We start from the raw sequence: 16,199 nt of genomic DNA on the forward strand, positions 1-16,199 counted from the left end.
TTCTATAGTGCTTGGATGAGGCACAATTGCAATTCGATAAAGCCTGTAGTACAACACATACATTCAAAAAACAAAACAAAAATCTCTCCTCTCTGGCTAGAAACACAAATGATTCAGCACAGTAAACCCTGGCAGCTGTTTCTCACAAACTGCCAGCTAGCGAGTGAGTTACCATAATTGACAATTGTCTGGTCATAGTGGAAATCCGTCCTGCGGTTAAAAAAAAAAAGTTTCTAAAGCCAATATTTCTGTATGATCATAAGGAAATAAAAACCCAGGACCTTGCACATAATATTCATGCCTGGCTTTACCCACTGGGATTCCTCTACCACTGCAATAGTAGAAGGATAGAGATGCCAAATCTCTGGGTCAACAGCAAAACGATGTTAGGAAAAAATGATGGAGCGACAGTTTTTTGCTCACCAGCGACCCAGGGGTCCCCAAGCGGCACAGTCAGGACCAAAAAATTCACTGGACCAGAAACGTACTTGAATCTGAGTGAGATGGCGTTGTCACATTTTTGTCTTTGTTCATTCTTACAGTATTGGAGAGTGGCAGACAGTGAGCTGCAAGGTTATAGTAGTGTAGTTTCAAAGTTCATGACTACACAGGGCTATGTGAAGCTACTGAAGGTGTGATCTGACCATTTCAGCTCTTTGTCTCTGAAGTAGTTTGAACTGCTAACCTTTCTTTTTAGATATTTGATATGAGAGGTTCCACGCTATTTTTCTTTTGTCCTTGCTGTAAAAAAAAAAAAAAAACTATTTTACTGCCACCTGTTTGGCTGTCACTGAAAGTCCCTCACTTGAGTTGTGTTTCAGGCCTAAAAATGGGAGATGTTCTGGGTTAAGTGTGTGAATTCCTCTGCCAAGGACACAATGTCATCAGACCAGGTGCTCACTGCAGCATTTGGAGAGCCCTGGCATTGAATATGAGAGGATGCTACTTTCTATTTTAGTGGTCTACAATGACGATAACAGAGCTGAAACATTCAGAACTATTAGGGTGTTCTCTTCAATAGTTTCATCCAATATGTATGAGTAGGAGTACAAACCATGCTGTTAACTGACCAACTACTGCAGGATTCCCGAAGTGAGTCAAATTCCATGAACCAGGGTCGAGCATCCCACTGATAATCAGTTTAAACATGCAAATGGATCAAAGCTCCATCCCGCTTAGATTTTAATATGTGCTTTTAAAGTAACAACTGTGCTTAATGTACTGACAGAGTGAACTATTCCTCTGTTCTGCCTTAAGTTATCTCCAATTGCTTTTATATCTCAGTGGTTGTTGCTACACCCACATGACCAGGAGGCTGAATCGCATTACCTCACATCAGAGCAAATTAGAAGTATAGCTGCTGGGGGTGAATAAGATGCGTAGCTAGCTACACGACTGGGTCCAATGCAAGCTTAATTTATATGGATTTAAAACATCCTTTCATTGATCTTCCTAGCTTGTGTGAATATTCAAAACATGCGCAGGTCTTAATCGTGTGGGAGCAATTGTGATAAAAACAGGTTAGTCCATATGGTGAGAGCAAGCTGAATCCCACTGAGATCAAGGAGAGCCAGTGGTGAGAGGACAGATTGCGGTGCAGTGAGTGTCAGGGAGGAGAGGTTTTTTTTCCAGAGTCATGTCAGTGGTTTCTTGATCAGCTTCTGTTTGGAGTTGCAGAGCCTGCCAGTAAAGCCAGGAAGAGGACCAGCAGGCAGCAAGGTCCCCCGGCAGCTGACAAAAAATGAGGTCAGTCGTTATGTTGATCAAAACCCAGGATACAAAATGTCAATACAGTATGACAGTTCCCTCTGTCCCACTGTGATGTGATGCAAGAGTATGCACAAATAGCACATTTTAGCACATTCAGTGTGTAATATATTCATAATACAGAGCAAAGTAAAACATTTTGGAAGATTACCAACCTCATTCTAAGACAAAAACATCCAGGTGACGGAGCATGTGCTTATTCAGCCAAGCTAAATTTAGATTTAGCTGCTGTTCCTACTCTACACCGGCTTGACTACTTCCACCGGGACTGTTGTACTTTCCTCTGTCCCACAAAACAGATTTCAATGAAGGGGTTAAAAGAGAGTGGTGGAAAATCATCAGTGATGCCTGGACACCAGCAGACTCTGCATTAGATGACGGCTGTTTAGACTGCACTGCAGTCTGCCAGTGCAGGAGATGAGGCTGTTGGACTGGATGTGTGCTGCTGCTGTAGTCAGGCTGAATGAGGGTCTGTAGTCAACAACATTTGGAAAAAGCCTGGCAGGCATGCTACACTGGGACAGCTAGAGTCATTGTTAACTTCACTAACTGCTAGTCTCCTCTATTGACATAGTGTCGGACAATGCCACCGTGTCCTGCTGTGACTGAAAGATTTACGCACAACAATCGCGGTGGTAATCAAAGGCTATGAGGCAATGAGGCTGGACGAGGTGAGGAATTACACATCGGGATCAGACAAAAGCTTTGGCCGTAATCTTTGCTCCCACATCCCATTTGCATTTGCAGATAGTCTGCCATAGCAACAAGATCTATGGATCAGTTTACAGTGGTGAGGACCTAACATCGCATTATGTCTGCGACACACACACAGAAAGATATGTGTTAAAATTCCTTCCACAGAGGGTTTAATAAAAGCTCTAAAAAGACTGAAAGACACTGTGACAACGGCTCAATTTGAAGTCCGTACCTTCTGTGAGACAGATTCTGAAGTATCTGCTGAGATTGACTGCTGAGAATCAGCTTCATAGCGCCTGTGCTGGAAGAGTGCCAGATGTAACAACCCGGCCTGGAGTGATAAAGCTTCAGGGGAAAGTCACAGAAGCAGTTCAACGCCTTATATTTCACAATTTGGGAGGAGAGTAAATTGCACACTTCTCTGGCTCACTTTATCAGAAGGTTAGACTGATCAGGGATTATGTGCACATTTACTGAGTCACTCATATATTTAATACTTTTTGTGGCAAATATCACTGCAGATACTGTGAGATACGATACTGTGAGAGCAAAGATAATTCCGGTGAATGAAATGGCATCAGCTTATAGCACTTATGGAAAATCCAAGTCAAGAAATGTAAGTAGATAGAGCACATAACTGTGGAATATAAAATGGGTGGGAATATTAATCATACAGTATAGTGGTGTCAACACACCCTCCCAAGTAAAACTTTCTCCTATCCCATATCCATAGCACCCCTTCCCCCGCATTTCTCAGCTTGTCTCCGTAAACACATCCAGTACACAGACACATCAACAAGGGCAGACACAGGGACCAGTGTCACCAGGCTCCACTGTCCAACACAGGCCTCTTTCATACCGTGGTCAGGCAAACAGCTCGAACACCGCAGGTGCTCTACATGGGTTGGGTCAGAGGGGCCATTTGGAAAGGACTTTTTTTATTATTATTATTATTTGTTGTTTTCATTCTGCTGATTCATAAACATTTCCAAGACCTGGAGAGAAAGAAGTGCTGCGAGATTGCAATTCTGTCAAAGCTACGTTGGGCTTAGATCCAGCTACAAATAAACAAAAAAAAAAAGAGGAAATAGAAATGTAAAAAATTCAGCATAATGATGCTGCTCAGCAGAGTAGGCACAGTAGGCTGTGCTTATGTTCATCCATATTTGATGAAAGCACTGGGTTCTGCCAATCCATAGAGGAAAGCAACATCAGTAACATGGCTTTGGTGCTTTGTGTTTTCCTCTAGTCTGTATTTAAAAACGAGTAGTGCTCAAAGTTTAGTTTCTTTTCCTGCAACATTGGCATTGGGTGCAACAATCACTGCCATAAAGATAAAGGGTCCAATGAAGCTGCAATAGGATAAGAGACTGGGAGGAGGTTATGATAGTCTGTAGGGCAGAGATTCACTGTCAAAGTTTCACAGTTGAATGAAAAACACACACACACACACACACACACACACACAGTTGAATGAAAAACACACACACACACACACACACACACACACACACACTCGTTGAGAAGAATTGAGAGGGACATGGGGGGGCAGAAATTTACTGGCAAGGTTTCGCTTGAGTCAGGCGACACTCTCACATCCCACAAACCCACACACACACACAAACACACACATACACAAAATTGGGAACAGCATCATGATCACACAAGTCTCCCACACTCCCCAGAAAAGAGGAGTCCATCTCTGAAAGAATCAAAGCAGTTAAAACACTCCAGATGGCTTCATAATATTAAAATGTGGAGAAATAATACACACAAACACAGCGTGGAACCACAGCTCTCTATTCTCTGCCCATCTTTTATCGGCCTTCGCCATCGAAAAAACATCTTTCCTGCCTTGCTTCTATTTTTCCTCTCTGGAGAACAGTACAACCTTTAAAGTGCTTGTTTTCGTATTGAGACAAGACAACAACATCCAGATCTCTGGTTTAGGTTTACTTAGCGGAGTCCCTTAGGACCTTCTCAACTATTAGCAGATGGCCGAGGACTGAGCACTTGGCATCGCTTGGCATATCTGGTCTGATAGTGCACTGGGTTAATTCCTATCAGTGCATGAACAGTGTTTACTGTGCATACTTTCGGAGGGAAGCAAAGACGGTGCTTGCTGACATCCCCCCAGATTCCGAGAATAGTGGTATCCGGGATGGGATTCGACCCCCAGGAGGGGTGTTAGCATCTGAGAGTGTCAGCTCTGACAGCTAGCCTGCTGCTCCGAGGGGAGAAGTAGCAGTATTGTGGCTGGGGCTTTGTGACCTTGGTTACTTCTGTGGGAGCCTCCAGGCATGTCAGTGGCAGCCCTGTGTTCCTGTGGAATGAGACTCACTACTCGCTACTGTAGATCAGTGACAGGCTCAACCGGCTTTGGCCTGGATTTCTAAAGAATTAAACATAAGAGGATAGGCCACATCTTAATATCCAAATGATGCAATATTCACAGCAAGGTGAAGAAACACACACACTTAAATATCATAATATGATTGAATCATATTCAAGATTAACTAATTCTACAATATTCCTGTCCAGCTTCCTTTTAAGCCTGGCTCAGACGACAGAGTTTTCAAATCATAAGAGGGAACATTTTTTCTTCTCTCTAATCTCAAACTTGTACATACTACAAATGTGGAAAAATAATGGCCCATCACACACTACAGGACATGAAGATTATTAGATTATCCTGCCAGAGGGAGCAATGCATTGCCTGACGTGATCTCGCGGGGAAGCAGACGTACACAAAATGGATACTGACGGGGTGCAGCAAAAGCAGAAGGCAACATGTTTGAGAGAAGAAGAAGAAGGATGAAATTGTGGCTTACATATTTCATTGTAGGTGTGTTCAAGACCACAACCTGTCTTAATAAACTGTATATTTTGAAACTGAGCACTGACCAAAAGCTAGGGAAGAGTTGAAGGTCACAAAGTCAGGTCCTCTTTTTTTGTCAATAATACAGCCTTATATTACTGAAAATGTGTGTCAAGAGTACAACAGATATTTTGAATCTTGATACCTTGGTTACGAGAGAAATGTTAGCATGATTTATTGACTTTATGCACCTAGTTATCTCCTCTTCACCTCTGCCTTTCAGTAGTCTGCACACATCAAACTTAGTGTCACTAGAACCCTGATATATCTAAGCAAACCTGCAAGGTTCTCCAAAAAAAAGAGCATGTTTACAACATCACAACACCATGTTTCTTTTGTTCTTATGATAATAATTATTTATTTTTTTTTCAACAGAGCTCGCTGCATCATTTAGCACATTAGACCTATCAAAAGTAATTTAAAGTCTCGCTGTGTACCCGAGACGTAAAACCTACGTGTCCAGCATGAATGTAGCTGTAAATCGGACTCATTTTCCAGCGCATCTTTGGGTTGTGTTTCATGAATCACTGTCAATGTCACTTAGCTCGCTAGTCACAAACAAACACTGACTATATTTGTACTGCAAATTGGAAACTGGAAGTATCCTTGCTGTCGCCTAGACAGAATCTTCACAGCTAAATGTTCCAACTCGAACAAATAACCATCCAGCACTTGCCATTGTGCAGACGTGAATCTCTGAAATGATTTACTGACTCACCCTATCATTAGTGTGAATAATATACTTCAAACTTCCAGGCACTGACACAGCTATCTCTTGAGGAAAGACACGTGAAATTAGTAGCTGAAGAACATAACCTTGTTAAAAATAATGAGCAGAAATGCCATAAAAACTAATAAAATGTGTAGCAGCACTACGGAGTGAGCATCGCTCTTCATTTGAGATGAGTATTTGCAGAGGACAGTGATGCTTAAAAAGCCCATAATAGCACTTAGTCTTGGGTGCAAAATGGGCCATTTGAGCCACAACCTTCTCTGACTGCAATTTCACAGGATGGGGCTGTGAATGTTTGATTCTAAACCGAGGTTCTCAGCTTTCTGGCAAGACTCTGCATTGACTCAGTACAAAGATGCAGCGTTTAGGGAAGCTGCCCATGCGAGAAATTTGTTAATTAACAGTGTGCCCGACTCAACACTTTCTGTGGTGAATGGAAGTCATATCTAAATTGTTACTTACAAACCTGCCACAGAATGATTATGAGCTGTTTTTTTTCTACTTTTCTGACTGACTGAACATTTCAGCAGTACAGTATAAGAACTCGGAACACTTGCTACATAGTTAGACACGTTATATAATATACTAGCCACAAGAGTACACTTGAATCTGGGATGTAGAGCAAGTGGAGAACTGCTGAACATGAATGATGGGATGCCAGGGAGTTCAACAAGCTGCCAAAACATGGCTCAATTTATATGTTCATTAAAAATAAAATCCAACTTTATTATATCAGGGCTAGGTGGTAATGTTATCTTGCGATAGCATCACTGCAGTTCAATCCTGCTTTATCTACCCATGCTTCAGTTAATGATCTCCTAAATTTCCAAGAAATGTATACTAACAACTCTGAAGAGAGTAGGAGGGATTCCTGTGAAAAGTGAGAACACTAGCACTTCTTCCACAAAACATGCCTTGTGGCTACTGTTCATAAAGAAACTGGTGTGTCTGTCGTTTCTATTTCTTCCTGTGTGACAACTGAGTGTCAGTGCAATGTGGCAAGTCTAGAAAGAAACACCCCATTTTCTTTTGGGACTTCGACATTAGAATCAACAGTTCAGCCAGATGGACAAGATCTATCCAACTCGATGTACTGAAAAATAATATACTGGACAGTATTTTCCATGCTGTAGCTTGGGATAAGAGAATAAAGACAGAAGGAAATGCATTACCAGCAACAGAAAATGTGATTTTCTTCACTGTGCATTCACCCTACATTTAAACAGATACAGACCACAGAAGAGTATGCGTATGTTTGTTCTGTCGTTCCCTGCTCTGTTGTGAGCACAAAATACTCTGAATTGCTCTTTTGCCAAACTAGCTGATGGAACAAAAGCACCAGAGAGCCAATAATATAAAGCAGCTGACCTAAACAGTGAGAGGCACCATAACTCCATCCCATGCCCCACTAGCCAGGTTGTTGGTCGCTGTTAGGGCAAAATTATGTTCCTTAATTAAACTCTCCCACTATATTCTATGTAATTCTCTGGAGAGAAGCACTTGAGTTTAAGCAACAGTAAACAGCCTATTAGCTTCTGTAATGATGCACGTTCACTGTATCTAAATAATGCATCTAACAATCATGATACACCTGCACTACTTGTTGTTTTACTCCAAACCTGCACTGAGCCGTTCACTTACAACACATACTAATGTCAGGTTTATGGTACGCTGTAAATTACCAGCTTGAACTTTTGAACAGGCAGCGATAGGATTTGTAGGCCCCCGATGGTGTGCTTGTATGTCTGCAGAGAGCTGTGAGAATCGGCTACAGCTGACAGGTTTGCAGCCGTGATTGGCAGAGTGCTGTGGTCATGAGGTCTGTGGGACACACGGGGTCAGCATGTGGGGAAATAACATGAAGACACACTAGCTTTTGCTCGTCGAGAGCCGTCAGGAGAAGACGTGAAAACGCCTGTGTCACTCTACAACTTTAAAGTTACTGCATCTAAGTCTCTCCGACAGTCATCCTGGGTGTAATTATTATTTACGACTTGGACAAAGATAGATGATATGACGCATAATGCAACTTATATCGATGTGGAACTTCCTGCTGATACTGATATTGGATCATATGATTGAGGTCACTGCTTGACAGCAGCCATATAAAAACAACTGATAGTGTTTTTGTTCAGGGCATTTTTTTCTCTTCAGTGTAGTGGATCATTTGGTCTGGGCTTCAGTGGCAAATTAGTTTCTCATGATATGAGACTGTACATGTACTGGCAAGAAGAACAGAAAGAAGCCCTAACAGGCTTATTTTTCAATGATTAAATGGGAGGTTACTAAATATAGAAACAGAATATTTTTAGCTGTGGCAACAAACCTGAAAAAGCCACCAGTGTGTGTTAAATGCGTCTTTGTTTCAGAGGCAGCTGGTGATGATAAATGATTATACCGCTGTGATAAACATGATTACTAAGGCTGGCTAATGGACAGAAAATCTGCCCACGGATTAAATATATCCATAACCTGACGGCAGAGAAAATGCCACTTGGAAACAATAAATCCTTTGTTATCAAGAGGACATTGCTTTAAAGCTCTCACTCTACCTGGACTGCAGTTGTTACAGTGTTTGTAATTATCCTCGATGTGGGCGAGAAGAGAAGGAGGAAAGTCAAGACTTAACTTGTTTTTTTCCCACTTTAACATACAAGGAAAAAAAGGAGTTGTGAAAAATTTTTTGTTGGGCTAGTGTAGTGAAGAAATATGAAAAGGAAAGGGTGCTTTACTCACGTAAACAACCGTTTAAAATATATAAATAAAAAAATCAGCTGCAGCTGCAGAGAAGTATTAGATGTTAACCTTTAAATAGCCAGCTGACTGTTACTACATTAAGCTGGCAATAATCCAAAATATTGTCTTGTTAATAAATCTATCAGCGTTGATGATTGTGGTCAGCTTTCTGCTTTTTCTTTGTCTTGTGCTGAATATTTTTTTGGAGGGGGGGGGGGGACTGGTGTTGGAACAAAACAAAAACCATCTGATGGCATCTTTCTTGAGCTTGGACATTTCTCCACCCCACAAAAGGCTGATTTGACCCAAACGATTTATCTACTAGTTTAGGATTACATGGATCGACAATGGTCGTCATTTGCAGCTCTAACGATGGTGGCTTAATGTCATATTCTGTTGTCATACCGTTACACAGTAGTTTACCCGCTAGCTGGCCAACTCGACGTTTTAACGTTACGACAAAAGACGAGGTGACGCCAAGTGTTATTGTTCAACACAGCCTCCCATTGTGATGACTTTTACACCAGGTTGCACAATGAAATATTATGATAAATCACTGCTGACAACGCCGAGGATGTGCAATAACGGTGATTGAAAAGACGTGCGCGGATAAAGACGTTAGGCTAACGTTTGTTATTCGAACGTTCGAAACATTAAAAAAACGTTTATCAACCGTTAAAGAGCCTTTAAATTAGTTCGCGCAAACTGACAATGATAGCTAGCTACCGTTGCTGTAAATCACAGCAAAGATAGGTCAAACATCATCCAGGCTTAGGGACATATCGTGATATCCAGTTGTCATAACGTTACAGTTACAATAGAGGGGAGGAAAAATATATATATCTTGGCGTTTTTACAACAAAGACGAACCGACTCACCATAGTACGAGGAGGGGATGTCCGTCTTTCTAGCCATGGCACTTGGTAGGACAGATGCAGCACCGTCGTCTTGACCGCATATGAGAGTCGAGGTGTACCGCAGTTTTTTATTTTAGTACATTTCAAGCGGACCCGTCGAGAAACAAACACGGGAACCTGGAGAGGTCTTGGGGCTCTTTGGAGGATGCTCCGGCCACGCAGCTGAGCGTCAGTCGTGTTTACAGCGCGACGTCATTAATTATTCCAAACCGTTCTTAAAGGGGCCGCTGTGCAGCACGGAGCTGCTGCTGCTGCTGCTGCTGCTGAGTGTCCTGTTTCCCTTTGTTAGGACGGGATTTAAACAACAAAACCACATCGTTTCTGTGCAGTCTGTCACCTGACACAAGCATATTTAGGATTTATATCAACGATTATAGAGAACAGAGGTGATCGGGTGCATCGCCTGTGTCTGCAACACGAGTGGTGATTTTAGGATCTTTTCTTGGATTTAAATAATACAGGCAATGTTGCAGGTAGTGTTTTTTTTTAGGTGGCATCTCTGTCCACGCTGAGGCGTTTGGTGGAGAAATACTGACCTCACCCGGGTTTTCCGTGACATTGCAAATTTCACCCTCTGCCTCCATCTGAGTCTTTTATGTCTGTTTAATGTCTTTATGTGCTGGTCAGGAGGGTCCATATATGTAGCCTTCATTATAAAAAAGAGGACATCATCATGTGTCATTAAATGTTAAAGTGATCCCATTTGTTACATCTCTGACTCTTTGTGAAGTCTGACTCAAATCCAAATCATATGACTCGAGTTCACACCTTCCATTAGAAGTTCACATAAAGATCCTACACACCCACACAGATTTTTCTACTTTTCATCTATTTATGTATTTAAGGGGATTTCACTGACAGCAATGCTCCCCCTTTTAGAGATGCCCATATCACACAGTTACACATAGGATGCTGCCTGCACACCCACAGTGTGATCTGTTGGCCACTGAGCACCTCCACTGGAGTAATTTAGGTCAAGTGTCTTGTTCGAGGGCACCTCACTTATAGAGCTATGTTGGAATCACCACATTTCAAGAACTCATAATAATGATAAAGGTGTAACTTCTTCCACCCAAACAGGTGCAGTGAAATGAAGTGGAGGGTTAAAGAGACGTGTGATCACACTCACACAGTCCTGAGAACAGTTGAATAAGGCAAAAATAAGAGAAAATACAGTTGTCTGTTGTGGGGTAATTTAAACAGTACATACATTTTCTGAGCTATATGTTTCACAGGCAAAATAATGTTCTGCAATGTAAGTATACAAGGAAAAAGTAAAACATTTCCCATTTGAAATGGAGTAAAATAATCCAAGAGAACAAAAATACTCAAGGAGCTTTACATAATTACACTCACATAGATACAGAGCTTGCTTTGAGAGTTCATGACTATGACCAGCAAGTGGCAGCAGAGAGGATCCAGGAGCTGCAGGGTGAGATTTTCATAAAATTTTAACAAAGTAAGATCAAGACAAAAGCATGTGTTTTTTTTTTTCTGTGACAGCAGCAGCCGAAGGGATTCAACCTGGATGTCACCTGAACAATAATTGCACATCGCCAAAACACGATCCCTTTTTAATGAAAGAATACCTAAAAGATGAATATTTCATGCATTTAATATTAGACTGGATTAGAAATGGGACAGGTAATTTGTATAACACACTGACATCTAAAAAGTGATGTCTCTGTTAGTGCTCTGCAGATAGAAGTAATGAGAGCTCAAGTTGCCAAAAGCCAGTCATTAAGGAGGGATTGACTTCCCTCAGGACAGATCATAGTTGATGTGGCAGAATCACTGCCAGTAGCACACGGAGAGAACCGGGATCACATTATTGTTATTATTATGTAGTGCAATCCGGTAACACTGTATTAGTATGGTCAGCAAAAAATTTAAAGGATGGCTTGTCAGTCCTATGTCCTCTGTGAATTTGGGGAAGTAATGTATCTTTTACAGTTGCGTTTATTGATGTCTGATGTAGTTGGGTTTTGATGCTATTAATGGATACTAATGATTGATACAACAGCCAGAGGTACCTTGGAATTTTATAGCTCAGTTGGAAACATACTGTGTGCATTGCTGCATTATTAGAAATAACATGAATTAGTACATTTAAGAGCTCGATAGTGTTCCAGAAATTGTTGTCCATCTACCTTTCCTTTTCAACTAACTTCCATTATTTGTCCACAAGGCTGAATACAGCATTATGTTATCACATGTTACAAGGTCAAGCAACATACCATATTTGTCTTGTATTTGTAAGGTTCACTAATCCTGCAACGATTGAACAAGGACAATGACATTTAATACTGTTCTCCCCTCTAAGAATAACTGTAATTCCAGAGTTGCCAGTCCATCTGCTTGTCATTCAGTGAGAATGATGGATACCAACAGCTTTCTAATTACATAATCGAGAGGGTGCACAACAGGCAGGCACATTTTGTGCTAGTTTGGTTTGCAGCCTTTTTTTCCCCCACTTTCAGAGACAAAAGATAATTTATTCCTCTGGGGATGTTGTCCATTTTCAGTTTGGATAGCAAGTTTTATATATAATCTGAGGCTGAAAGTGTTGCTCTCAACACAATCACCCTTTTTTTGTTCATCCTGTTGTTACAATCGCTGCAGCTGCAATCAACCCTGCTGACTGCAAAAAATTGAAATCCCTCAAGTCCCACCATAAAGGAAGTAATTCAGTAAAGTTGTACAGCAGAAAAATGAGCAACAGAGATACAGAGTGCACTGGGTGATTAGAAGTGTTTTTTTCTTTTTCAGTTACTATGATAAACCCAAGAATTGGGAGAAACATATTGTACTTTGGGTAAGAGGAAATTGCATTCATGATTGATAGGGCTGCCAGCTGATGGTCAATGATCTGTCTGTAAGACAATTTGCAAAGAGAATGAAGATGTTTTAGCTCTTGGGCCTGAAAATGCGGGACATAAAACTTGAATCTATCTCCCAAATGTTCTCTTTTTAAACTGCAGCAGCTTAAATGTCTTTGTCTGGACTGGAGAATATAATAACATTACTTTGTTTTCTGCAGGTGCATTGGAGATTTATATTGGTATGGTAATGTTGAGACATACTGTTTATTATGCTAATAATGCCCTTTAAATAGGTCCAGTTACAGCTCTCTTGCTTGTAACAGTCTGTTAAAATACATATATATATATATATAGAGAGAGAGAGAGAGAATCATACAATGGTCAAAATATACTTTCTGTCCTACCAGCAAGAAAGTCTGGTGTATCTTTTGGGCATAAAAAAATCACGTAAATATTCAGAGCATCTACTGACTATAGGCTGCTTCACTTCTGAGATCGTTATTGTTATAAACCTTTATTTTGTATGCCAATACAAATTGAACCAAACCTCATTTATCACAGAGCATCTGATAGTAAGGTACAACATATAACATAAACAGCTTTGAGAATGTACTCACAGTCCCTTGACTTTTAATCTTAGTTTAATTTAGTTTAACACACAGAGGCATCTACTCTTCAAGTTGGGGACATTATAATGAATAAAACAAACCGCTTTTGGCACAGCAAACAGGTGCAAACAGAGCAGATTATTTCACACTTGCATTGTATTTGGCTCAGTAAAGGCAGACAGCTGTCTGGCGCCTCACTGCATAGAAGGATCGAGTTAATTAAAAAAAGGTTGTGTTCCACAGATACTTGCCTCACCCTTGTGTGTGTGTGCTCCCCAGAGTTGTGTTTTGAGATTCATTTAAGACCTCAGGGACACCTCTAATCAAAACACACAGACTGCCAGCCACCTAATCCTCTGAATTCACAATGACGAGGTGCATTATGAGGTACTGCTCCTTAGTGATACAGATAATTTGGTGATTAAAATTACTCTACCACTGACAGCCATATGGTGTCTAAGAAAACAGCGAAGAGGCAGAATGTTACATGCTGCATATATTTTGGAGAAAATCAATATACCTACAATGTTTTCAACATCACGGTGCAGTGAAGCATAAGATATTAGACTATTTCTATCAATTTCTCACCTATTATACAATAATAGAACTCTTCGGGCTAGATGTTACTGTAACAAGAGCTCAAAGAAATGTTATCAGCATTTTAGCAACCTCACACCAGTATCCATTTATATGTACGCTGAGTTTAAAACTGTATTGATTACTGTCAAGCCAACAAATGACCTGACTCTATAATGGGTTATATTTCAGAGCTGTTGTCCTCAGAAGCTCAGTATTAGTATATAATGGGTATGAAGGGTGTTCAAAACAGTCATAGGACTCCTAAATTTTGGAGCTGTAGGTCTGTTTTTAAAACATGAAAATTCATTCACATAAATTCAATGGACTGTTGCACAGCTGACATTTTCATGTCTTATAGCAGGAAACTCACAGCTGCATTCCACTAAGAGGAAGTCCTGCTATTGTGCATGCTGGTTAACTGTCACTGTTACTGGGACACTAAATGCAACTGAGCTGTTGTTACTGGCTTTGACGAGTCAAAATGTCTGCTGTGCAACCAGTCTATTTTTGTCAGACAAGTGAGCGTGAGGCAGCAGGAGAAGGACACAAATTAAGATAGTCGAGGCAGAAAGTCAGTTCAAGCAGGCAGGTGCAGGTAGACACCGTGCTGTAGTCAAGTCCACCTTTGTTATGTCCAAGACCAGGAATAGTCGAGTCCAAAGAGGTTTAAGACCAAGCCCAAATGAGAGTGAGAGACTCAAGACAGAAGAAAAAATAATCTTCAAGACTGCTTACATATTTATAAAGTCATTCTGTTTAATCAAAAAATAACATTATCATTCATAATAGATTGTTTTACCAGCTAACTAACTATATTAAACTCACAGACATCCCCAAGTCTTCTTTGTCTACTGTTCTGAATTAAAAATTAAATAAATATAAATTATGAAAATAAATTATGGTTCCTAGCTTCTCCTAGACTGCCAATGGGAAATGTAACAAATAAGAGGCATCCTTTTACAACACAGGTGTCACTTTATATCTATATCTATCACTGTATCATATCATGTTGCATTATATCTATATTGCACTGCATTATTATTCTATATGAGGCTTTCAGATAGAAAGTTAATTAGTCCGAAAAGGCAGTTGTTTAAAGTTGTATAGTATAAATCTGGGACAAAAACACAAAAGGGAAGGCAAGCTGTTCCCAGTGTAGTTTTTAAGTAGGCTACCCTGATTTTTCTTACAGCATCTGGTCTGGACCGTATTATTCTGTGTTGTTTCTGAGAGAAATGACTCATCAATTCCCACAAAGCCAACAGATAATTTTTTCAGTTTGTGAAGTGAGACTTTCTGAAAAATGACTAGAACAACACATTAGTGAGAGAAGACAAAGATGCCAGCTCACAGGATGCCTATAAAAAGACTCATTCCCCACTTCCCAGCTCCTTCTGACAAGATTAAAGCCTCCAGCAAATCTGTCTCCCATGAGGTGCTTTAGTTGCTCAGGTTGCCATGACAAATGAGAAAAGTACTTTGCTTTCCTTAAATGGGATGTCCCAAAATCTACTTGGATGACAAAAAATGGTCTCCGTCAAGAATAGATGTCAGTATATTCTGTATTATCTCCCTTAACACCTTTTGAAGAATAGTCAGGCGGATGCAGGAAATAAAGATCAGTTCAGGCCACTAAATGAAATGTTTTCTTAATACCCTAAGCATATTTTTCTGACACCCTTCGACTATTAAAAAATTGTGCTATTGTATAGTTATATAATATGCAGCACAATACTTAATCTGACCCACCAAAGTTAACATTTAAGAACAAATATCAGAGAGTGACTCCTTTCTTCCAAAAAGAAAATTCCTCTCATCTCTGCATAACTCAAGGGATCTGAGAAATTGTGCCAGGATGAGAGAGTCCATTGAAACGTGTTTCTGTATTTAATTTCTTTTTATCTTATAGACCAGTTTCAACAAAGTCCATTTACTGAATTCTTTGTCAGTGAGCCTGGTTGTAATTACAATACAGCAGAGGTTTTCAAAGTCCAAGACTGCCCTACCCTCAGGCAAAGCTTGAAAATGGGATGCCAATGGAATCATGGTGTTATTTAATCCCATAGACACTCAACAATTGAGCCAAGACAGCCTAATATTGCTGTTTGATATAACTTCAGACTACCCTGAATACATCACATGGTTTACCCTGAGGCATTTATTAGTTTATGACTCTTGGAAAATGGGAAACTGTGACTCTGAACTATCTCTGTAATCAGATCAAACATGTTTAGGCTATAATATGTGATCTCCTTTTGGTAGCTAATGTTTTAATATTTTTTCACCTCTTCTGAAACTGTTTGGAGCAATGCCTTGGGATACCCGCTTCCGACAGTCAGTAACATCCTAATAACAAATAAATAGAACTAAATACACAATAAAAGCTGTGGTAGCTTTGTACAGTAGAGAAAAATGTCATTGCAAATTCACTTCTTGCATCTCTGATAGCTGTGGTGAGCCGTA

The 16,199-nt window shown here is 40.3% G+C and overlaps 1 protein-coding gene across 2 annotated transcripts in view; it reads right to left on the reverse strand.

The window, feature by feature from the left end:
- The window catches only part of slc44a5b (solute carrier family 44 member 5b), a 31,058-nt gene extending 21,121 nt beyond the window's left edge, over positions 1–9,937 (reverse strand). Inside the window, exon 1 of one of the 2 annotated variants that reach the window (XM_027290325.1) lies at positions 9,689–9,934. In XM_027290325.1, the coding sequence (XP_027146126.1) occupies positions 9,689–9,725 (37 nt within the window). In that variant the 5' untranslated portion in view covers positions 9,726–9,934. Of the gene's footprint in view, positions 1–9,688 lie in introns of both variants that reach the window. The other variant, XM_027290326.1, reaches the window with a different exon arrangement.
- Between the last annotated feature and the right edge of the window lie 6,262 nt (positions 9,938–16,199).

This window comes from Larimichthys crocea, chromosome XVII (assembly GCF_000972845.2).
Source record: "Larimichthys crocea isolate SSNF chromosome XVII, L_crocea_2.0, whole genome shotgun sequence".
NCBI classification, from domain to species: Eukaryota; Metazoa; Chordata; class Actinopteri; family Sciaenidae; genus Larimichthys; species Larimichthys crocea.